The sequence below is a fragment of the Myotis yumanensis genome, unplaced genomic scaffold, assembly GCF_028538775.1.
Source record: "Myotis yumanensis isolate MYYU_CA2020_CCGP unplaced genomic scaffold, mMyoYum1.0.hap1 SCAF_2, whole genome shotgun sequence".
NCBI lineage: Eukaryota > Metazoa > Chordata > Mammalia > Chiroptera > Vespertilionidae > Myotis > Myotis yumanensis.
Genome location: NW_027223753.1, coordinates 63,489,897 through 63,514,798, shown reverse-complemented (window position 1 = coordinate 63,514,798; position 24,902 = coordinate 63,489,897). Strand labels below are relative to the sequence as shown.

At 42.4% G+C, this 24,902-nt stretch overlaps 1 protein-coding gene across 1 annotated transcript in view; it reads right to left on the bottom strand.

Moving 5' to 3' along the window:
• DNAI3 (dynein axonemal intermediate chain 3) overlaps positions 1-24,902 on the bottom strand; it is a 99,501-nt gene that overhangs the window by 22,111 nt on the left and 52,488 nt on the right. Inside the window, exons 15-19 of the mRNA XM_070405493.1 lie at positions 21,502-21,646; positions 19,375-19,462; positions 11,544-11,674; positions 5,611-5,674; positions 1,895-2,025 (exon numbers count right to left, since the gene is read on the bottom strand). Coding sequence (XP_070261594.1) covers positions 1,895-2,025; positions 5,611-5,674; positions 11,544-11,674; positions 19,375-19,462; positions 21,502-21,646 — 559 coding nt within the window. The remainder of the gene's footprint in view (positions 1-1,894; positions 2,026-5,610; positions 5,675-11,543; positions 11,675-19,374; positions 19,463-21,501; positions 21,647-24,902) is intronic.

Below are 24,902 nucleotides of genomic sequence, written 5' to 3'. Positions count from 1 at the left end.
ATCAAATGCTCGGTTGGCCATTATTGCTAGATATTCTGATGGTCTCACAATGAGAGGAGAGTTGATAAAGTTAGAATCAGTGCCAATAAGTACATCAGGAAACGAAATATGTAAGGTTGTTATAAAAACATTCAGTGACCTAAACATTGATATCTCTAAAATTCTGTCAGTCATGACAGATGGGGCACCAAATATGGTGGGGGAAAAATGTGGGATTCCTGAAATTGTTTATGGAAGCTATTAGAGATCCACTTGTACCTTTTCATTGCATTATCCATCAGGAGATGTTGTGTGCCAAATCATGATTCTCAGAATTGAATAATTTAATGTCAGTTGTAACAAAAATTGTGAATTTTATAACTTCTCGACCCCTTCACAAGCGAGAATTTTCTGCACTTTTACAGGAAGTTGATTCAACCTACAGTGGAATACTGATGTTCAATAATGTGAGATGGCTGAGTCGAGGTAAAGTACTTGAGTGATTTGTGGAGTGCTTTGAAAAAATTATGGTATTTATTGAGAATAAGGATCTGGCAAACTTTCCTCAGATCAATGATCATAAGCGGGTCAGCAATTTGATGTTTTTTACAGGTCTCTCCGTTCATATGAATGAACTGAACTTAAAATTACAAGGTTTTGGCAAAAGTATTGATGTTATGTTTGGGTACATCAAATCTTTTGAAAGTAAACTTAAAATTTTCAAGCAAGATATTGATACTAAAACTTTTAAGTATTTTCCTCGGATAAAAATGTATTTTGAGAAGGCCACTACAACGAGTGTAGTGGAGTCCATACTTATGTACCAGAATATAGTAAACTTGTTATTTGAACAGTTCAGTGAAAGATTCAACCAATTTAGAAGCCTAGAACAGACCATTAAAATAATTAAGTATCCGGATGTAGTTGTTTCCAGTACTTTGGAATTAAAGGATTTCCAATGGATGCAAATTGACGATTTAGAGATGCAACTTGAAGATTTTCAAGGTAGTATTTGGACTCATGTGTTTGTCGACTTAAGGTCGAAACTTGAAAATCTGGAACGAAATCGTTTGAATAATGAAGAAGAGTGCAACTACGAACAAGAAATTTTGAGTGGTTGGAACAGAGTACCTGACACTTTTAGCGACATAAATAATCTAGCGATGGCTTTGCTAACAATTTTTTCATCAACATATTTTTGTGAGACTTTGTTCTCAGCTTTAATTAATATTGAAACGAACAAAAGAAACCGACTAACAGATGAAGTTAGTGGCGCTTGCTTGGCCTTGAAGTGCACCAAGTATGAACCTGCAATCGAAGAATTAGCAGACAAACTTCAGCACCAAAAAAGTCACTAATTTCTAGTTTTCATACCATTTAATTATCATTGTTTTTCTTATTTTTTCCTAAATGTACATTGTTTTTCTGTTTTTGTTCAATTTATACATATTTTTTGGTTGATTTTTCTTTGTTAAATGGCATTTAAATATATAAAATAAATATCAAAAATATAAATCTTTTTTTTACTATGGTTGCAAATATCAAAAAAAAAGTATGAATATTTCTATATGTGACACGGCACCAGAGTTAAGTTAGGGTTTTTCAAAATTTTGACACACAGAGCTCAAAAGGTTCACCATCACTGCTCTAGTGTATATATAAAAGAAAAGAATGTTAGCTTTCAGAGAACAAGTGACTTGTAAGTGTTTCCTTCCCTCAGGAAAGAAAAGCAAATGGTTGGGTTTTCAAAGGGCTTATAGCAGTTCTGCCTACAAGCTGGAGCCAGGCCATCTGTTTCAATTTCTCTAAAAAGTTCCCCAAAGGCACTGTTATGTCAGAACAGTCTGTTGTTCCTATTGTTTTTCTCAATCACAAAGGATCACACACCCATTTCTCCATGTTGCAAGCAACTTACCAGGAGACCTTCCTTCCAGATGGCCAGGTTCCATCCCCCAACGGTGAGGATAATGTCGCTGTAAAAGGGTGACCTCTGAATAGTGTGGATGGCACCATCATGGACGGTGTTGAGGCTCAGGGGCTTCTTTGCTGTTGGGGTGGGAAAGGCCATTCCATCTTTAATAACACTGTACACATTTCTGCAATAAAGAATGAAGTGACATCTACTGGACAGACAGGTCTTGATTAATGAGATCCAAGAGTAAAGAACCAGAGGTCAGTTGGGGTGAATGAATCAAGGAATAGCTCCTCCTCTTTTTATAAAACGTCCATGGAATTTCCCATCAAGGCCACTTTTCAGAGGAATGCTTCATGTTCTTACTCATTTATTCACTCATTAATTCATTCAATTTGTCAGCCAATATTTGTGCATTGCCTATATGTACCAGGTACTATATTTTACTTTTATTTTTTAAGTAAAATAAACATTTTTATTGATTTCAGAGAGGAAGGGAGAGGGGGAGAGGAGAGAGAGAGAGAGAGAGAGAGAGAGAGATCAATGATGAGAATGAATGGCAGCCAATCTCCTCCACACCCCCTACTGGGGATGGAGCCTGCAACCCGGGCGTGTGTCCTGACCCAGAATTGAACTGTGACCTCCTGGTTCATAGGTCGTTGCTCAACCACTTAGCCACACCAGCCGGGCTCTTTTTAAATTTGTAGAGGGCAGTGAGATTGAGTCTGGTAATCCCAGTGTGAGACATACAAAACAAACGGGGACCAGGAGTTTACAGACCATGCAGGGTCTTGCAGGAAAGGTGTTCAGGTTATATTCCCCGTGTAACATGTTTCAATGAGTGCTTCAGGCCTAGAAGGCAATCTGGGTGAAATTTCCAGAAGATTGTCTCTGCTGTGGGGAGAGCAGATTGGCAGCAGGTAAAAGCAAAGAGGGAACACCAGAGGGGGTTAGGTGGTAGTTCTAGTGAGAGTGGATGCTGACTTAGATGAAGGTCCAATGGAGAAGAGTAGATAATCAAGACATATCTGCAAGCTGAAATTGACAGGGCTTGGCGATGGCTTGGGTAGGAGGGGTGAGAGAGATGACGTGCTGAGAATAACAGCCAGGTTTCTGGTAAAGCGCTGGCTCCGTGGAGTTTCTATTTACGGAAACTGGGAAGACCAGTGGAGGAGCAGGTTTGGACTTAAAGATCAAGACTTCCCTGTGGTCTCTGCCCAGGCCCTGGGGCTTTCTGCCACTCCGGTGTGTTCACTGTGCCAATGCTTGGGTTCCCTTTCCCCCAGGCCTGTCCTCAGAGCTGGATGTATCCCACTTCCTGCTGCCCACACCCACAAGCCCCAGGGAGGGCCATGGCAAGTCTCGTCAATAAATGAATCCAGCCCCTGTTCTCCTGCCAGGGATCTTCTCATTATACAGGGACTCTAGGGCAGCCGTGGGCAAACTACGGCCCGAGGGCCGGATCCGGCCCGTTTGAAATGAATAAAACTAAAAAAAAAAAGACCGTACCCTTTTATGTAATGATGTTTACTTTGAATTTATATTAGTTCACACAAACACTCCATCCATGCTTTTGTTCCGGCCCTCCGGTCTAGTTTAAGAACCCATTGTGGCCCTCGAGTCAAAAAGTTTGCCCACCCCTGCTCTAGGGTAAAGCCCAAAGCTCTTAGGAGGGCACTCGTGTCTCTTGGCCTAACTGTCCCTCCTGCGCCTCTTCTGCTGCGGTTGCCCTTTCTATTGCTATGGTTTGGCCTTGAGATGTCCCTGTTTCCTCATTGTCCCCGGTCTTTCTCCATCTTCTCCGTTTGGAAAACTGCAGTGCACCCTCCAGAGCCCTGCTCACCTGTCTCTCTCTTCAGTGGGGCCTTTTCTTAAGAGCCCAAGAGAATCAGTCATCATTTGTTTATGTGTTTAACCTTTCCAACAGATCATGGGACTCCTCGAGGGGAGGATCGTATCTTGTTCATCTTTATATCACCAGTGCCTGGCACTTTCATTTGATGAATAAATGAGTAAGAAAGAAAGAACAAACAAACATCAGGGAGGTTCAAACAGAAAGCTCTTGGTTTTTAAACTTATTGTCATTGATTATTCTATAAATGGAATAAAGTTCATAAAAAATTTAACTAAACCAGCTCTGGGCGATGTGGTTCAGTGGGTTGGGCATCATCCCAGGCATTAGAAGGTTGCCGGTCGATTCTGGGTCAGGGCACACGCCTGGGTTTCGGGCTCGATCCCCGGTAGGGGGTGTTCAAGAGGCAGCTGATCGATGTTTTTTCTCTCCCTTCCTCCCTCTCTCTTAGAAAAACAATATATTTAAAAAACAACGAAACCTGCTTGTCATGGGCCTCCTCAGAAGCAGTTTAGGAAGCGGGAGGTGAGGCCTCCAGAAAATCCCTGAGATTAGGAGGAACCAGTGTCCACCGGTGTGTTACCAAGTCATGGCATCAAGCTTGTGTCCCAGGGTGTGGTGGAGATGCTGCCATGTTACACGGTGCCTGGCATGCGGTATGTGCACAGAGAACATTGACAAATTATTGAATAAATAGAAACATGAATAAGCATAAAAGCAGCTGATTGTAATTCATTGTATCCAATATATCATTTTTAATTCAACTTCAAATCACAGAATCGGGAATAAATTCATTCGGTTGACCCTCCCTTGGGTCACAAATCCTCTCTCAATGCCCCACTCCTATCAATAACACACATTTGGGTTTCTAGTCAGGGGACACTATATTAGAAAAGCAGGAATGCTTTTGTTTCCAGATTAAAAATAGCTACCTGGAGGCAATGCTGACAAAGCAGGCCTTCCCAGGTCTGAGGCAGCCGCTGGTCTGGGAACCCAACTCAATTGATAGAATGAAAGGAGTGAAGATCGAGCCTCAGCTGCTGTTCCCTGCGGGCTGTGGCTCTGACCTCCAACCCTGTCAGTCACTCATGTGGCCATTTGTCCAAACACTCCTGGGCTGGCCAGCTTCCCTTGGGCAAACCTAGCCCGGCTGCTCCACCTCACTGCTGTGCGGTGTTCCAGCCGTCCCAGGAGCTGCCTCTTTCCCAGGAGCTGCCTCTTCCTGTGCTTACCGTTGTTCCATGGGTTGAACTGCGGTTCAAATATATTCTTATGCCTTGAAGATCCCAAAGCTTTAAAGTAAAGTAGTTGTCATTGTAGGCAACCCCAAGGCTCTGAGCTTTGACAGGGAGCTTTGCTTGTTGAGGAGCCTGAATCTTGACTGATTCCTGCTCACACCTGGGTGTGACCCTTATACCTCTCTCTGCTCAGCTGCCCCAAATCCCTGACCCCAAAGGAGGGTCCTGCAGGTACTTCTCCCATATGTTCCCGAGGGCTTCAAGAGCATCATACATGTAGCTTATAACCTCACACTGACGCAGATTTCTCACCTAGATGAACTACCAGGTTGTTGAATGATTGAAACAGTGTGATTATTTTTAAAAATTGTGCTCTCAAGTGTTGGTGTGAAAACAAATCACCTGGTGGATTTTATTAAAATCCACAGATTCAGGGGGCAGGATCCAGGGTTCTGTGTTTCCAACACGCTCTCAGTTGAGGCCCTGCCTGGTCTGAGGCCCTCAATCTGAGTAACACGTGCAGAGTCAGACCCTCAGGGGCCCTCCCTCCCATTAGCAAAGCCGGGGTTATCAGTACTTTGTTCAAAAAGGCACAGCCTATTAATGATGGAACACTCATCCAAACTTACTCATCAATCGGCCAGTTTCAGGGTCTCTTTCCATTTTCCAATCTGAGTATAACACTTCACCTTCCTAAAAATATCACAGATTCCTGGTGAGTACAATGGCCAGTTAAGGGACAAACCCCTCTCTTATTCATGTGCTAAGACTGATTGTAGCAAACACAGAGCAACCGGTGAATTTAATCAAGTGATAATTTGGTACAACGGTGGGGAAAGGCTCAAAATGATTACTTGAGTTTATCTCAAACAACAACAACAAAAAATGAGTTTGATGAGTTTTTATCTACACACAGTGACGTGGAGGATCATCTATTATGGAGATCATCTATGTACACAAGTCTCAACTGCTGGGTTTCCAAAGCGTTTGTTTTCAAGAGGAAATTGTCCCGATGGACTGAAAACTCCGGGGAGAGAGGGGTCTCGTCCAACTTAGTGATTTATTCCCAGCATGTTGCACAGCAGTACTGAGCAAACATTTGCGGGATAAGAGTGAAAGAGGAAAAAAGAATTCATAATATGGTACTCATAACCATTTAGAGTTGAGAACCGGAAACTAAGTTCCACCCAAATGACATAATAAGTAATATATACTCCAGTTCCACCTATGACCATTTTCGGGGGAGGGGAAGGTGTAGAGAAGAGGCAGAAATGGCCGCACAGATGGGAAGGACAGAACCAGCGAGTGGCAGAGGTGGGAGCAGTTTAGAGGAAAAAATTCAGTCCCTCCAAATTTCGTCTTATAGATGCAATAACTGAGACTCGGAGAAATTTAATGACTTACTCAAATGCAGTTTCCTAATTTCAATCCTCCCCCACCCCCCACACACGGGGATAATAAGAGAAAAACACAGAGAAGGTTGTATAAAAATAGAAGTGGAGAGGATTCGGAGGAGAAGATGGAATGGGATGCGTAGGTGAGGGAGGGGAGATGGGAAAACACTTGATTTATGCAAAGTGAAGGATAAGCTGACTGGGCCCAGGGCCCACTCATTTACTCATCTGCCCTTTACTCATCTGTGTTAATTCATTTAACAGAGGCCTGTGTTTGGTGCTGGAAATGCAGAGTCAGAGGACAGGTGCTCCCTCCATTCACGGTCACAGTCTAAGGCAGCCGTGGGCAAACTTTTTGACTCGAGGGCCACAATGGGTTCTTAAACTGGACCGGAAGGCCGGAACAAAAGCATGGATGGAGTGTTTGTGTGAACTAATATAAATTCAAAGTAAACATCATTACATAAAAGGGTACGGTCTTTTTTTTTTTTTTTTTTTTTTTTTAGTTTTATTCATTTCAAACGGGCCAGATCCGGCCTGCAGGCCGTAGTTTGCCCACGGCTGGTCTAAGGGTAAAGACAGACTGTACATGTCTGGCCCACGGCCTGTGGCACGCCCCCTCATAGTTACCATTCACTGAGCACCCAGTGTTTGCCAGAAATGCTAGGAGCTTTATGTATGTAACGGCAGCCCTCACCAAATCCCGTAAGAGAGTTACTGATATCTCCTGGGTCTCATAGCTGCTACATGCAGCACTGAAATTAAACCAAGTCAAAGCAGAATAGTTTGAATCGGGTCAATACGTTTGTGTCGAGTGCCCATTACATCAGCAGCCACAGAGTTGGAAACCTTCACGTCTTTCTCCATCCCATTACCTCGTTCTGATAATTCCATTCCTTCAACCTCCGTGTTGATACTCTTGGCACCTTGGTCAAGCCCTCTTTGTCTCTGAATTGGCCCCTCCTGAAGTTCCCCCCAGTCTGATCTCTCTGCCTCCAGGGCACCACTCCTTCCTGCTTCAGCCCTGCACCAGCCAGCCCAGGTCCCAGAGCAGGATTAGGCCCGCCAAGGGTTGGAGAAGGTCATTCCACTGGAATGTCAGCGGCCTCATGAGGGCAGGGATTTTGTCTATTTTATTCACTGCTCTCTCTCCTGGGCCAAGAACAGTGCCGGGCATATAGTAAATGCTTAATAATATCTGTTGAATGATGATGGAAGTTAATTCCAAACCAAGGGCTAGGTAGGCAGGAGTCTAGTGTACAAGAAGAATGAACGAAAAGCCAGAGTGCAGGAGATTGGTGCAAACGGGGATGGAGAGACAGGAAGGAGGCAAATCATACAGAATCTTAGAGGCTACAGGGTGAGGTATTCAGATTTTATTCATGTTTCACTGAGTCATCACTGAAGAGTTTAAGCAAATGGTGTTATGTTTTAATCTCTCTTTTTAAAAATTTCAGTTACTGATTTGAGAGAGAGAGAGAGAGAGAGAGAGAATTTGTTATTCCACTTATTTATGTCCTGACTGGGGATCAAACCTGCAACTTTGGCATATCGGAACGATGCTCTAACCCAATGAGCTACCAGGCCAGGGCTGCATTAATTTCTGTTTTAAGATCTTTTTTTTTTAATTAATTAAATCTTTATTGTTCAGATTTTTACATTTGTTCCTCTTTTTTCCCCCCATAACTCCCCTCCACCCAGTTCCCACCCCACCCTCCTCCCTCACGCCCCATCCACTGTCCTCATCCATAGGTGCACGATTTTTGTCCAGTCTCTTCCCGCATCCCCCTCACCCTTTTCCCCCCAAGAATAGCCAGTCCACTCCCTTTCTATGCTCCTGATTCTATTATACTCACCAGTTCATTCTGTTCATCAGATTATTCACTTGATTTTCAGATTCACTTATTGATAGATGTGTATTTGTTGTTCATAATTTGTATCTTTACCTTTTTCTTCTTCTTCCTCTTCTTAAAGGATACCTTTCAGCATTTCATATAATACTGGTTTGGTGGTGATGAACTCCTTTAGCTTTTCCTTATCTGTGAAGCTCTTTATCTGGCCTTCAATTCTGAATGATAACTTTGCTGGATAAAGTAATCTTGGTTGTAGGTTCTTGGCATTCATCACTTTGAATATTTCTTGCCACTCCCTTCTGGCCTGCAAAGTTTCTGTTGAGAAATCAGCTGACATTCGTAGGGGTACTCCCTTGTAGGTAACTGACTTTCTTTCTCTTGCTGCTTTTAAGATTCTCTCTTTGTCTTTTGCTCTTGGCATTTTAATGATGATGTGTCTTGGTGTGGTCCTCTTTGGATTCCTTTTGTTTGGGGTTCTATGTGCTTCCTGGACTTGTAAGTCTATTTCTTTCACCAGGTAGGGGAAGTTTTCTGTCATTATTTCTTCAAATAGGTTTTCAATATCTTGCTCTCTCTCTTCTTCTGGCACCCCTATAATTCGGATGTTGGTATGCTTGAAGCTGTCCCAGAGGCTCCTTACACTATCTTCGTATTTTCGGATTCTTTTTTCATTATGCTTTTCCGGTTGGGTGTGGTTTTGAATTCTATATCCAGTAGTTTGCTTTCCTCCGTTTCTGTCATTTGTGTCCTTTTTCTTTGTCTCCACATTTTTTATGCTTTCCTGTGTTGATAAAGTGGTTTTCTGTGCTGAGTGTCCTCTAGGGCCCAGTGGTTCAGCCTCCCCAATTACCTGAGGAGGACACTCTTGGTGCACCCCTTTGTGGTCTTTGTGCACAGTATTGTTGTAGTTAAGCCTTGATTGTTGTAGTTATCACTGGGAGGAATTGACCTCCAGGCCAATTGGCTGTGAGAATCAGCTGTGTCTGCAGTGGGAGAACTTCTGTGCTGGAGACACCCCTCTGGGGCAAGACTTGCTTCAATGGGGCTTTGGTGCTCACTGAGTCTGCCCCCTGAGTGGGTCCTTTATGGTTCCATGGAGCTGCACACTGGATGGTCCCACTCTGACCTCTGCGTGGCTCCTGGCTCCTGGATCTCTAGGGAGGTGCTAATCTAGCCTCTGCCTTAGGCTATCCAGCAAAAGCCTCCCTGCAGGGCGGGTCCCACGGGATCAACAGGGCAGGGCTAGCAGTTATGGCTGCTCTCAGACCAGCCCTCAGAGGCTCTGCTTCTCAGTGTCCCGGTAATCGCTGCAGGCCCCTCGGAGAGAAAGCTGCCCTCGAGCTCCGACCGATGCCAGACAGTCCCGCTTCTCCTGTATGAGTCTGGGTCCCTAGAGACTCGCCCGGAACTTGAGCTCAGAGCCTGAGACTCCCTCCCGATTGAAAATGACAACCGCGCCCTCAGCCGCCAGCCCGCTCCACATGCACCTCCGCACCTTAGTATTTTACTTCCGTACTGCGCCTCCTCTGAGCCTCGGTATGCTTTTCTCTTTCCTTCTAGTTGTAGAATTTCCACTCAGACAGCCTTCCTGTGGTTCTGGATGATGTCCGTTCCGTCTTTTAGTTGTATTTTTGAAGTGGTTGTTCGAGGCAGCAAACTCCGGTGTTTACCTATGCCGCCATCTTGGTTTCTCCCTCTGTTTTAAGATCTTGCATTATTTATCTTTCTAAAGCTGTCATTGCCCGGCTTTAAAATTTTGGTGTTCACAGGGACAAAAATTATATGATTCCGTTTATGCAAGGTAGCTAGAATAGTCAAATTCATAAGCCCGAAAGTACAATGGTGGTTGCCATGGGAGTGGGCACGAGGAAATGATGAGCTATGGCTTGAATGGGTACAGCATTTCCCTTTGAGATGATGAGAAACTTCTTGAGATGAATGGTGCTGATGTTGCTCAGTGGTATAAATGTATCTACTATCACTGAGTTGTACGTTTAAAAATGGCTAAGATGGTAAAATTTGGTATATTTTTCCAGAATTAAAAATATTTTTCTAAAAAATTTGGTGGAAACCCAGGTTACAAAACATGTATCTATTCAGTAGTGCTCCGTTGCTTGCCAACTTAAATTCAAATTCCCTACCTTGGCAGAAAAGGCCCTTTGGTTGGATCCCAACCTAGCATTCTAGGCATAGCTTTCCTTCTTGCACCAAACCATTCCATTATCCCCAGACAGACCCCAGACTCTCACAACTCCGAAATACTGTCCAGGCTGTTCCTTCTGCTCCTTGTATCTCACCCTGATCTTTCAGGTGCCTCTGAAACCTCCACTGTCCAGCCAGCTCACAGACCACCTCTCCCAACCGCCTCCTTCCTGGCCCTTTAGCCTCTGAACTGGGGTAGGCGTGCTGTCAATGTGTCTGCTCCTTAACTAGGCACCGAGCACCCTGAGGACAGGGACTGTGCTGTGGATTCATTTCTGATCCAGGGCCTAGCACAGTGCCTGGCAGGCAGTCCATTCTCCTGATCTGGAGGAACTGACTAATCCCTCATCCTACTAACGTGCAAACACAAATTGCATTCGGTGAGACTGAGCGATGGCATCTTCCCACAGTGGCATGGCCTGGGAGAAAAACACTTTATTTCAGGAGAATAGAGTCATGAATGAATAGACATCTCTGCTTCTGTGTGATTGTGAGATGAAGTTCTGAGCTTCATTTCTTCATCTGTAAAATGGGAATAATAGTATCACCCTTGTAAGATTATTAAGATTAAATGAGATATAATTTGGAAAATAACTGGCCCAGACCCTGCTATATAGAAAATGTCCCAAAAAAATGTGAGCCTGCTTTATTTACTATAGTAGATACTAAAAAATGGCAGCCATTATCATTATATCCAGGTGTTATTGATCATTTGAATTGAGTGAGTTGTTTTTTTTTACTATCTTTCCTAGTAGATGATGCTGACCTAACAAAACAATATATTTTCTTAGTAAATCTTTAACACTTAGCATGGTTTCTCCCATATGGCATATAGGTGTTTGATAAAATTTGCAGGTTAATCAATACATTACTGGTGAAAAGGGTCATGTTCAATTTTATAGATTTTTTTCCATGTTTGTTCAGGAACACTTTAAATATGAATCTATGAGGTTAACAATGGAGGTTAACAATTTTAAGTGCAAATAAGCATTTTAAAATATAAAAGGTATAAATATTGTAAGCTTTCATAAAGCAAACATGAGCAATAGGGGTTATCACATATTTCAATGTCATTAGAAATATTCATTTTAAAAACAGATAATTCTAACTCACCTCTGTTCCCACAAAGAACTTTGTGCAGAAGTCCTCTATCGGCCTGAGGAGATTGGCCAACCCACTTTCCAGGTTCTGGTACGGGTTCATTTCTTCAGTATTTACGACTATGTTCTGAACTAACACTTTCTCTTTCAGAGGAGTACGGAGAGAAGAAGCACATATTTATAGTGAATGATCTTTAAAAATATAGGTAGTTTATATTTTCTGTCTGTTGTCTTACACATCTGCCCCCTAACCGCCAAGGTGGGATGAGTGAAAATCCCAGCATTTTTAGACCTCTAGTTTAGCAGTGGAATGCTTTTTTTTTTTTCAAAACAAAGCTTATGTAAGACCCCTGTATGTAAAACTGGTGGAAGCTGCATTGCTCTTTGAAGTATTACCCGGGTGGTAATGGGGAGACCCACCTGCCTACTTTTCAGGGGCTCTGAAAGGGTTCATGGCACATTTGAAAACCATTTCGCCTAGCCAGTTTGGCTCAGTGGATAGAGCGTCGGCCTGCAGACTGAAGGGTCCCAGGTTTGATTCTGGTAAAGGGCACATTCCCAGGTTGCGGGCTCGATCCCCAGTTGGGGGTGTGCAGGAGGCAGCCGATCAATGATTCGTTCTCATCATTGATGTTTCTATCTCTCCCTTCCTCTCTGAAATAAAAATAAAATATATATATATAAACCACTTCTATGTATTTCCACCACTGCAAAATTATTTATAGTAAAAATTGGACACAACATATCCCCTCGGTTATATCACCTTTGATGTGCTCAATAAGCTTTTCTAATGAGAAACTCCTGTCATTTCTATTCAGTTGGCATCAAACAGAAGTTTTTCAAGCAATTCAAGATTTGTTTTTCAAGTGTGAAAATTCTTTTAACTTCTAAAAAATAAATCCATCTAGAATGTATTACTTGTTTGTCATAAGCACAGCATATATGACAGTGTTTGTTTTCTGATTAGCCTGGATTTATTATTTATGAATATCAATGACTGCACTGTATTATGGCTACAACTATACATGCAAACAGTAACAGCAGAGCTAATCTGGGGGCTGAAATTCAAATGTCATCTGAAACTTCTTTCTTTTTAAAAGTATCTGATGTCATTTTCTTTTAAAACAAATACATTTTTATGATCTAAAATTAATAAAGGTTACTTAGTGAAGCTTTGGAAAACAGAGAAAAGCATGAGGAAAATTACAAAACGTATCTATTTTCATACCTACCAGAAATAACCACTATTAAAATACTCATGTATTTTTTTCTAGTTTCTTTTGTGTGTGTGTGTATGTGTGTGTGTGTGTGTGTGTGTGTGTGTGTGTGTATATATATATATATATATATATATATATATGTATAAATTGGGTATGTTAAGTGTTGTATCCTACTTGTCTATTCTCTTAAAGATATATCTTGGACACTTTTCCAGGTTACTTATTAGTTTTTAAGAAATGTGATGTTAAATTTGAGGGAAAGGTGGCAGAGAAAATGTGCTCACAAAACCCTCCTCAACACATCTCCTCAATATAACTCCTGGGTTTTATCACCCATGGGAAAACAAAAAACGAACATAAAAACCAACCAAGAAACACATAAATGAAAACTAAAATAGGAGAAGAAAACACGAGCTATACTAAAAATATATATTGCATTTCAAAAAATCTTTAGCATAATTCTGAACAAAAGTAAGAAATAATAATCATGACTTAGGTAACCAACACTTCCATTGTTTGGGATCTACGTGTTTTGAGGGGCCCCTTTTTCCATTAGCTAAGACATTAAAAACAAGTATCCAAGTTAAGCCAACCATGGATCCAGATTTTTAAATAGCTGTGTTACAAAGTGTCAGTCAACATTCAGAAATAGGTAGGCACATTCAAACGCATTGTTCTTACCTAAAGGTACTCATAATACATTTAGCAAGAGCAAACTGGCATTGTGTATCCATTTAATATAGAAAATTAAAGTCATTAAAATATTTATTTCAAGTTCTTCACTCTTATTTCAAAGTCTGTTTTTCTCTTTTTAAATAATATACATAAGTACATTAGTAGGATCTCACTTATATGTGGAATCTAAAAAAACAATATAAAGGAACAAACAAAACAGAAACGGACTCATAGATACAGGTAATGAAGTATGGTACCTATTTGCTTTGTTTAACAATGGACAGGTTATTTTGATTTTCTGAATTGTATAAATCATCCCATTCGATTGAATGCCTCATTGATTGTAATGTGACTATCCTATTGATTGTGATCTTACTGGTTTTAGAAAGCAAATTCCTCTGTACCTGGGAACCAGGACACACAATTATCCCAAGACCTGAGGGTTCAAGAAAATGTTTCCCTGTCAACTCAGTGGCCCCAAGACCCGAGGACTCTAAATAATGTGTTTCTGTCAACTCGGAGGTCCAAAGACCCAAAACTATAAATAATCTTTGTAGATAACTAATCAGCTCAATCTCGCTTCTGTAACTGCTTTGTGTAAACCAGGGTCCTCATTCCAAACCCTGGGATGTAATCAATACCTTTGTAATTTTTGCCTATATAAGTCTGGTTTTGCCACCATCTTATTACTATGAGATTTGGGAATGTCCCCTCATAGTCCCGGATTGCAATAAATGTGACTCTTTAATTAGACTTCTTGAGGCGTCCTTCTGTGATTCGCGGGGTACATTACAACAGTAACAGACTGATGGTTGCCAGAGGGGAAGGGGCTTGAGGGTACTGGGTGAGCAACATAAAGGGATTGAGAAGTACAGACTGGTAGTTGCAAAATAGTCATGGGGATGTGAAGTACAGCATAGAGAATATAATCAATACTAGAGGCCCGGTGCACAAAAATTTGTGCACTGGGGGGGGGGGGGGGGTCCCTCAGCCCGGCCTGTGCCCTCTCGCAGTCTGGGACCCCTCAGGAGATAACGACCTGCTGGCTTAGGCCTGCTCCCGGGTGGCAGAGGGCAGGCCCAATCCCTAGGTGCAGCCCCTGGTCGGGCTCAGAGCAGGGCTGATTGGGGAGTTGGGGTGCCGCCCCCTGTCACACTCAAAGCAGGGTCGATGGGGAGGTTTTGGTGCCACCCCCTGTCACACACAGAGCAGGGCCCATCAGGGGGTTGGGGCACTGCCCCCTGTCACTCACAGAGCAGAGCCAATCAGGGGGTTGGGGCACTGCCCGCCCCCCCCCCACCCCCCCCTTAACGCACAGAGCAGGGGGTTGGGTGCTGCCCCCTGTCATGCACAGAACAGGGCCCATCAGGGGGTTGGGGAGCTCCCCCCTGTCACGCACAGAGTAGGGCCGATAGGGGAGTTAGGGCACCGCCCCCTGTCACCCACAGAGCAGGGCCGATCAGGGGGTTGGGGTGCCGCCACTGTCACACTCAGGGCAGGGCCAATGGAGAGGTTATGGCTCTACCCCATCACACACAGAGCAGGGCCCGTGGGGGGGCGAGGGGGTTGGGACTCCACCCCCTGTCACACACAGAATAGGGCCGATCAGGGGGTTGGGGCACCGCACCCTGTCACACACAGAGCAGGGCCGATCAGGGGGTTGGGACGCCGCCCCCTGTCACACACAGAGCCACAGGGCGATCAGGGGGTTTGGGCGCTGCACCCTGTCACGCTGATCCGGTGCCAGGAGGCCTCGCGGCTCCGCTGATCCCGGTGCTGGGAGGCATATTACCCTTTTACTATATAGGATAGAGGCCTGGGGGCCGGCTGGTTTGCCCTGAAGGGTGTCCTGGATCAGGGTGGGGTCCCCACTGGGGTACCTGGCCAGCCTGGATGAGGGGATGATGGCTGTTTGCAGCTGGTCACACACCCTTCAGGGTGGGGGTCCCCACTGGGGTGCCTGGCCAGTCTGGGTGAGGCGCTAAGGGCTGCTTTTGGGCTGGTGGTTCTCGACTGAAGCTTCCAACCGCTCCTTTTTTTCTTTTTTTTTTTTTTATTCTGGGCCAGCTTTAGCTCTGGCTCTAGCTCTGAGGCTTCCGCTGCTGGTTTGTTTACCATTCTATAATCGAAACAATGTATAACTTCAGCTCTGAGATCCCAGCCGGCTATATTTATTACAAAGTTTCAAACTGCCAGCTCAGAGGCAAGTGAGGCGGGGAACGTTGGAATCTGCAGTCGCTGCAGCAAGCAAGCCTCATGTTCGCTTCCAGCTGCCTGGCTGCCGGCCGCCATCTTGGCTGACAGTTAATTTGCATAAGGATATGCTGATTAGCCAATGGGAAGGGTAGCGGTCGTACGCCAATTACCATGTTTCTCTTTTATTAGTGTAGATTACTGGAATAGCTATGGTGCCACTTGGGGTCAGGAAATGTCACAGAGAACACTTTGTAAAGTATGATTGTCTAACCACTATGTTATGCTGTAGACCTAAAACCAATACAAAATAATATTGAATGCAAACTGTAATTGAAAAAAAATTACATAAAGAATGTAAGCCGTGCTCAAAGTCAAACAGGCTGTAACGGGGTTAGAGACCAAACCTAATAAAGCTGGCATACAAATTGGGGGGGAGAGTCTCTGTGCGTAGAGCACCGATATAATTTGTAAATAAACACATGTTCATTGGGAGTATGCGCTCAAAACTGTTTCCTGAGGGGGTTGAAGATGGAAAATTTGGAGCCTTCTGATCTCACAAGGGAACACAAGAGACTGATTCAGGGGGCACTACTAGTAATGCAAGGGAAGAGGCACGTGTGAGATGCATTGTGAAGGACAACTTAATTATCCTGAGTGAGAGAGTGGACATGGGGGGCCTGAGGAAAGAGTCTGGGGGGGGGGATGCAAATTCTGTTCTGGGCAGACTGACTTTGAGGGAAAGGATGGGTTCAAACCCAGGAGAAGGAGAGAAAGGAGGGGGAGGATTCTTGGCAGAGGTAAAAGAGTGTAGACCACATCCCCAAAGGAGAGTGCACACAGCTGACGTTAGATTTCGAGGTACATTCAATGATGGGGCAGTGGGGTAAAAGGAAGCAGGAAAGAAGAGAGAGGAGAGACACTGAGGAAATATCACAAAAGCCAAGGAAAGGGGCTTCGTCGGTCGTGTTTAATGTGGTAGAGGCAAAGAGGAGGTGGTCAAAGAAAAAGGTTATCATCAACTTTGTTTACTCAAACTTGACTGAAATAAATGGCCAGTTTATTAAAGTCAACGCCATCCTTATAGATCATGGATTTTCCATCACCGAGGAGAGTAAAATCAATAGCCGCTAACAATTATCGAAGGCTTACCACATGCCAGGCACGAAACTGTGTGCTCATGAACCATTTCATTCAATCCTCACAACTCAAGGTGGGTAAACATTAATCCTCCTTCTGGAACGAGTCAGAGGAGGCTCAGAGAGGCTAAGTAACTTGGCCAAGATCTCAGACTCAGTGGTTAATGTCTATTGTGGGTTCATGATGTGCTTGCTGTTCTTAGAGCTTTACATGTCTAAACCCATTTTATCTTCATAGCACCCTGTGAGATGCTTACCTTTATCATTTACTCGCCACCCCCCCTATTTCCTCCTCTCTCCTTTCAAACTAGATAAAAAGAAAAGAAAAGGCACAGGGTGGTAGAGTAATTTGACCCGGTGAAATAATAAATTGTGGCTTTGGGATTTAAATCCAAACCACTGACTCCAGAAGCCACACCCTTAACCATTACACCACATTACTTAGAGGAATATGACACAGGCTCTGAAGGTAATCCCAAAAGAGGAGTTCCGAAACTATCACAGCAAAGGTTTCCTCATTGGAATAAATATCGGACTTCTTAAAACCACTACTGCTTAGAAGGCCACCATTATGACCTAAAATGGCAGGTAAAGCTTGAGTGGCCCATGGCCACGAGATGGCAACGGAGGAACAGGCACTGCTGCTGAGACAGCGAGGCCTTGAGAAGAGCCGGGACTTGTGATTCACAGTTGAAGAACCGCTATAGGGTCAGTAAGCAAAACGTGATGATGAAAAAGCATATGACTGCGTTTTAGCCAACAGATCCAAGTCAGGCCAGAGTAGGTGGACAGCTGTCGGTGTGCCTGAAGGAGACCCAAAATACCATAGTTAGAGCTCCAATAAGTCTCGAAAGCGAGTTGACTACACAGGAAGCAGGTGATGGACATAGTAACTGCCTTTCGAGATGAGAGGCATTCTGTTAGCAAGCTCCGTGGCATTACCGGGTGAAATTTAATTCTGTCCAGGACCTGTGGAATTGTCGGTAACGTGGATTTCTAGACACACATAAGGGGGAAAGGCCAACTAGAGTCTCAGCTGAGAATCTAAAAAATGTCCACTCCCTTCATGAACTGATTTCGCTAAATATACCTTTCTCTAAGAAACCCCCTAAAATGACTTTTTCTGGAAAGAGAAAGTCATTTGATGAGGAATATTCCTGTTTGACGACCTTTGGGGCACGCTTCAATGCTCCTCGTTTTAAACAGGCACGTCCTTAACTGGAGGCAGGTATGTACTTTTCTGTATTTTAGTGTCTCTCCAACCAGAATGCAAACCCATGAGAGGAGGGACTGGTCTTTTTCACAGCTACCTCCTCAGAGCCCGGCACTTTGCAAAACTTTAATGTTTTACATAAACACAGTTTATATATAAAGAGACATAACAGTGTAAACATTATTCTTTTAAAAAGTAAAGGATCGCAATATTTTTATATAATGCTTCTGATCACATCTGGCATTATGCATCTGTTCCATAAAGTTAGAAGTGCCTACACTAAAATGAAATATAATGTGCTTTTAGGGGGAAACAAGGCCTCTGCCATCTGAAATGGTACTGAATTTAGGCAATCTGCAGAAAGACATAGCCTGGGAGTCTAATACTGGTAAAGAAATGAAGGATCAACAGAAATGACACGCATGTTCTAAAGACATTAAAGTTTAGATACATTTGTTTTTAAAAAGTCATATCTCTTAGTGAATTTTTAAAAACACACTTTAGAGAAACTTCTGCTGTGGCCAAGATGGAGCAATTAGTACTGTACTTAAGCTCTCTCACCTAAAGCAACCCAAACAGGCCGAATATATGAAATTATAGTTTTTCAAAAATTGGACATTAGAGCACAAAGGACATTCTTTAATCCTTGAGAGACAGAACAAAAGACCGGGGGTGGTGTGGTGGTCCTGAGGGGGGCATTGAGCAAAAAACTCATGGACATGGACAGCAGTGTGGTGATTGCTGGGGGAAGGGTGGTGGGAGGTGACGGAGGGTATAGTGGGGATAAATGGTGATGGACAGAGAATTAACTTGGGATGGTTAATGCACAATACAGTGTACAGATGATGTGTTGTGGAATTGGGCACCTGAAGCCTGTATAATTTTGTTAATCAGTGTCACCCTAATAAATTCAATAAAAAGGGAAAGAACTAATCATATCAATAAGCACATTAAATCTAAATGTTCTAAATGTCTCAAAGACAGAGATTACCAGATTGGAGTTTTTAAAAGCAAGATCTATAAGAATGCATGTCAAATATAAGACACATCCAGGTAGAAAGTCAAAGGATAAAAAAAAAGATATACCATGCTAACACTAACCAAAAGAAAGCTAGATGGCTATAGTAACAGCCAAGATATCCCTCTGATTTTAAACCACCACACATGGGTATGGGACCAGCTGGTTCCGTGATTCTGCCCCACAGCTCCACCTTTCCTACCAGTCTCTATGTGCTTCTTCTTTAATTTCCGTATTTGTAGGACTTCCTTTCATCTAGATTTCAGGTGTGAATGATGGCTGTTCTGTATTTTAGTTGTCATTTTGATGTGGGGAGTGGTGATTGCCGCGTTTTCCTGTTACCATCTTGACCAGAGCTTCAATGCTTTTTAAATAAAGGCACTTACCTTGTGTTTTGTAAATGAGATGGTCTTTACTCAGGCTTAACTTGACTGGACAGTGGTCTAAACTTGTTTCACCTTTAGACAGTCTTAGCTTTTGGGAAGAACATACAAGGAAGATTATTTCCATATATCCTTAAATTGTTCTTGCTTTGCCCTTCTGCCCCCCAGATTGCCGTTTTCTACCTCCCTGTCTTTCTCCCTTCTCCCTTCTCCCTCAGATTTCTAGTTGGCTTTTCCCATGGAAAGTGCCTAAACTACAGTTTCTAAAACTGTGCTACTCAAGGGAACTTATGGGGGGGGGGGGGGGGGGGGGGCTCATTTCCAAATCCCAGAGTCTTATGTGTTTTTTGAAAATGTTTTGTTTTCTGTTTCCTAACACATCCTCCCTAAATCTTTCAGTTAAACAAAAGCTTCAGAAAGATGTGCAGGGACCTTTTTCCTGCACAGCACTGCTGAGTCCCTGGGTGGGGTGGGGGGCGGGGGCGGGGGAGGGAGGGAGGTGTGTGTGTGTGTGGGAGTGGTGGGAAGGGGGCGTGCCCCTGAGTTTCAGAAGTACCCTGGGCCTGCACCATCATAGAAAATGGCCACACTTTACATTACTCCCTCATGGCTCCCTGCCAACTTTTCTCCATCAGCATGTTTGTCCACATGCTGTACCATTATTCTCAGGTAAGGTTTTGTTTGCTTGTTTCTTTTTCAATGATTTAAAGCTTAGTGAATGCTAGCCCAGAACATTTCTAATCCTCTCTTTCTAATTTCTAATCCCAGTTACTTCAGGAAAATTCTCACCCCTTCATGCTCTCTCTTCAAATACAAAATAATGTAATTCTAGAAGTACTTATAAATCAAATTTTTTAAAAAGGTTTAAGTTTGGAATTAGACTTAGACATTCCAAAGAAAGAGAGCAATCAACGCCAGCAGTCCAGTCATACTTCCCAGACACAACCCACTACAGTGATATCTTTCTTAAATTAAAATTGCTTTTCTTTTTTTTTTTTAAGGCTAAAGATTTATGCAATCTGAAGAGAAACCAGAGTATTACTTTTCTTTTATTTAAATTAAAAATTGATTTTTAGAGAGATTTGCTGTTCCACTTATTTATGCACTCATTGGTATGTGCCCTGACCAGGGATCAAAACCGAAACCTTGGTATATTGGGATGATGCTCTAACCAACTGAACTATTCTGCCAGGGCATTAAATTAAAATGGCTTTTCTTTTTTTAAATATTTTTTTTTATTGATTTCAGAGAAGAAGGGAGAGGGAGAGAGAGATAAAAAAAATCAATGATGAGAAAGAATCATTGATCAGCTGCCTCCTGCATGCCCCCTCCTGGGGATTGAGCCTGCAACTCAGGCATGTGTCCTGACCAGGAACCAAACAGTAAGCTTCTGGTTCATAGGTTGATGCTCAACCATTGAGCTACCCAGTTGGACAAAAATTGCTTTTCTTGAAGCTCTGCATTCAAGGTAAGTACCAATAATTTCTTGTTCAATTACTTTACAGTTTTTAAATATGTTTTTATTTATTTCAGAGAGGAATGGAGAGGGAGAGAGAGATAGAAATATTAATGATGAGAGAATCACTGATAGGCTGCCTCCTGCACACTCCCTATTGGGGATCGAGCCCACAACCCAGGCATGTGCCCTTAACCAGAATCAAACCTGGAAACTTTCAGTCCACAGGCCGATTCTCTATCCACTGAGTCAAACCTGCTAGGGCTAGTTTTCAGTTTTATGTGGTTATAGGTATTACAATACTTTTTCCTACTATTGATGTGCAAAAGATCTGGAATTTTGGTTGCAATATAGGTAAAATTAACTGTTTTGGGCTAACATGGGAGCATACTCACCATCAAGCAACTGATATACAATTAAATAATTATGCAAATTAGTTGTAAGTTGTGGCTTGCTTACACATGAACAAATATTAATTTCAAGTTCACAATAATTGTGATTCTGGCTTGATGTAGTCAGGCATCATAATAATGCAATCAAGGAATTTATTAGATGAATAAATACATGAATTAATAAAGTCCTGTGTTAATTTGAGCTGCTCTACTTTTAGAGTGTACGTATGCATGTCTATGCATATGAATTACATAGTATAGAGAATAAATCCTGTTACTTACCTTAGAGAGAGGTTTCCAGGAGAGATCTAGATGCAAAAATGTAGATGGTACATCATTAGGAATTTCAATACTTTCTTCTTTCTTCTTCTCTGTTGATTGAAAGGTTGTACTTTTCTGTTGTCTGATATCCCAAAAACATATTGTGCTTTTAAAAAAAAGATTACATTTTTTTTTAGTACAAATAAGAGGTGTTATAACCTGAGGACTACTATTCTTACTGTTACACATTATCAATGTGATCATGATTATATTTTAATGTCTCTGAAAGTAAGATTTTTATGAAATTATTTTTTATTTCTTATTTTAGAGAATTATAACAATTCATAGGGTTACTTAATAACCTTGCTGGTCTTGAAGCTAATATTATAAAATATGAGAATTGAGTTAAGAGAGTGGCACTTTTTTTTCAACATAACTTTTTTGAAATATAACTCATATACCCCCAAATTCACCCATTTAAAATGCACACTTCAATAGTTTTAAATATATCCAGAGTTGTGCAACCATAACCACATCAGATTTAGAATATTTTATGATCTCCAAAAGAAATCCTTCATAGATTAGCAGCCACTCTCCATTTATATACTGATAGTGAAAACACCACATATACAGATGGAGTGGGATTTAATGTGCTTTTTACACAGTAGGTAACCAATAAATGTTATTTCTCTTCTTTCTCCTTCCTCACAGGTTGGTTATGAAAATTAGATGAGATAATGTTTATGAAAATTATTTATAAGTTTCACATATTAATGGTGTTATTTTTAGTGCAATCAACTTGGTAAAAATTTATAATAAAACTTGTACAGTACTGTAGTATAAAGGGTCTTTGTATTAATTATGTAAAAACATTAAAACCACAAAAAGTCTGTCATATTAGCATCATAATTTCTATCACTGAGGTTATGAGTAACTTGATTTAATTAAAGATATTATTAAATATTTTGATGTAGATGTATTCAGATAAATGGATGGTAACTAAAGAGTAACAAAACATGTATTCATTTATGTGAACTATTTAGTTAATACTAATAATTTATTTATCTTAACAATTAATAAATAAAATTAATTCATTTAATTTTGATAACACTGTTAAAATTAAAAATTATTAAAAATAGTAATCATTTTTGTGCTGTAAAAACATAAATCCTTGGGAGAGTAACACAAATGAAATAAGATTTATTTTATAATATATTTATAGTTAATTTAAAACTGTTTCAAAATTACATAGCTCTGGAGATTAAAAATGGTGGCAGAGTAGGAGGATCTGCATGGTCATGCTCCCAGGAACAAGCTGGAATTACAACTTAAATACGAGAAGGCTTCCTGAATAATCAACGGAAAACTCACAGGAGAGAACCCTGATACCCAAGGACCAAAGGTGGAGCCAACATAGAGACTGGTAGGAGGGGCAGAGATGTGACCCACAGAGGTGAACTGAAGTCCCAGAGAGATATCTCAGCCAGTGGTGGAGGGGGGGAGGTGCCACTGAGAACTCTGGGATCTAATCCTGGATCTGGACTCCCCAGCAGAGAGCACCAAACTGAGGAAGGTATCCACATAACATCAAGCTGTGAAAAGCAGTGGGGTGCTGTCTGTCAGGGAGTGGCAGCTGAAAGTTCAGGCACCCTCTTAAAGGGCCAAGGCACAAACATTCCCTGTGGAGCCACCCACCTTGTGCTCTGGCAGAGGGAGGGTGAAGTGGACTGGAGCTGTGAGAGCAGAAGCCAGCACCAGGGACTCGGGGGACAGAGCTCAGAAGGCAGACACCCCAAGTCTCCTTTGCTCAGTCATTCCCTCACACCGCCACATAGACATCTGCCTTGCCTGGGAGGATAGACATCTGCCTTGCCTGGGGGGGATAGACATCTGCCTTGCCTGGGGAGAAGACAGTTGACACACCCTATTGGAAAACACCTTGCCCTGAGGCCGCTTAAGATATTAAAAGTAACAATTTGAAGGAGTAGCAGATGCTCGTGTAGCCCGCCCCCATCCAAGGAACAGCAGCCTCCTGATCACCACACCCTCTGTCTGATGAACAGAAAAAATAAAAATAAAAAAATGAAAAATTACATAGCTCTTCTTGAATCTTATTTATGCCATTAATTTGCATTATTTGTGAAATGGTTATGCTAAACACATAAAATTTCACTTGAGCGTTCTGTATAAATCAGTCACACATTCTTAATTATTGGAACCTTATTCTATCTTATTCTAGTACATTATAAAACCTTCAGCATGGCTAAAGTATAAAGTTAGGACTGATGAGTTTTCCAGATAACTAAAAATTAGCTTTTCTAAATGCATAAATTTTTTCCTTTTACTTTAACAACTTTTGAAGGAACTATTCGTAGACTATTTCTAAATTCAAGGGCCATCATTATAAACAACAAACAGGTATCTATGTCTTTAATATAGAACATGTAATACTTTTAGTCTGCTCAGTGTTTCTCAATGTTTTCCAAGGCTACTGAAGAGCAGTTTAGCTCTGCATTTGTGGCGTATAACCAACATTATATCATAGCATTTCTCCATTAAGTAATAATATAATTTTAATTGTGACATGATGTTCCATATGGCCCTATGGATGCCATGTGTTGCTTTTGCCTGGGGAATAATTAGCCTCTCCCCAGTCATTTTTCAGCCAAAGCTTCCTAAATGTTCAGGGGGAGCTGCTTCTTTCCTATTGGATGCAGTGAGGTTGGAACTGTCACTCAAAGTGCTCTGCCACTCCTCCCCAAAGGGCTGAGTTCATAATGTAAGAGAAGCCAATCAGACTCGCTAGTAACACAAGGGTTGGAACTGATTCATTCATAATGAAGGGGCTGGCCATTTATTCCTGAGACCTAATTCCACAGGTCTCTTTCTGCAGCCTGAGTTAGCTCTTCATTTCTTCATCATTACTTACTAGCTATAATCTATATATATAAAACCCTAATATGCAAATAGACCAAATGGCAGAACAACCGAACAACCAGTTGCTATGACGTGCGCTGACCACCAGAGGGTGCACGTGGAACATGGGGGGTGTTGGCCGCTGCTGGATGGTGGAGCAGGTGAGCAGGGGTGCCAGACCAAGGCGGGGTGCCGGCTGCTGTCATTGGGGTGAGCCTCTGTTGGTTATTGAAAATTCTTTGCTCCCACGTGCCATGGTCTCACCCGGCGCTCGCACTCGCTGCTGGTGCCAGAGCCGCTGCTCACACCCACTGCTCTTGCTGACCCCACTCCCACCTGCTGCCAGCACCCGGCGCCAGTCCTGATCGCTCGGTGCTGTCAGTGAGTGCGAGCAGCGGCTGTTGGCCCTGATCATTCCTGAGGGCTTCTCCACCTCCCCCTGCTCCTGAGGGGTGATCTGGGAAGCAGCTGCCAATTGCACCTGCTGATGGTGCTGGCCCCAATCG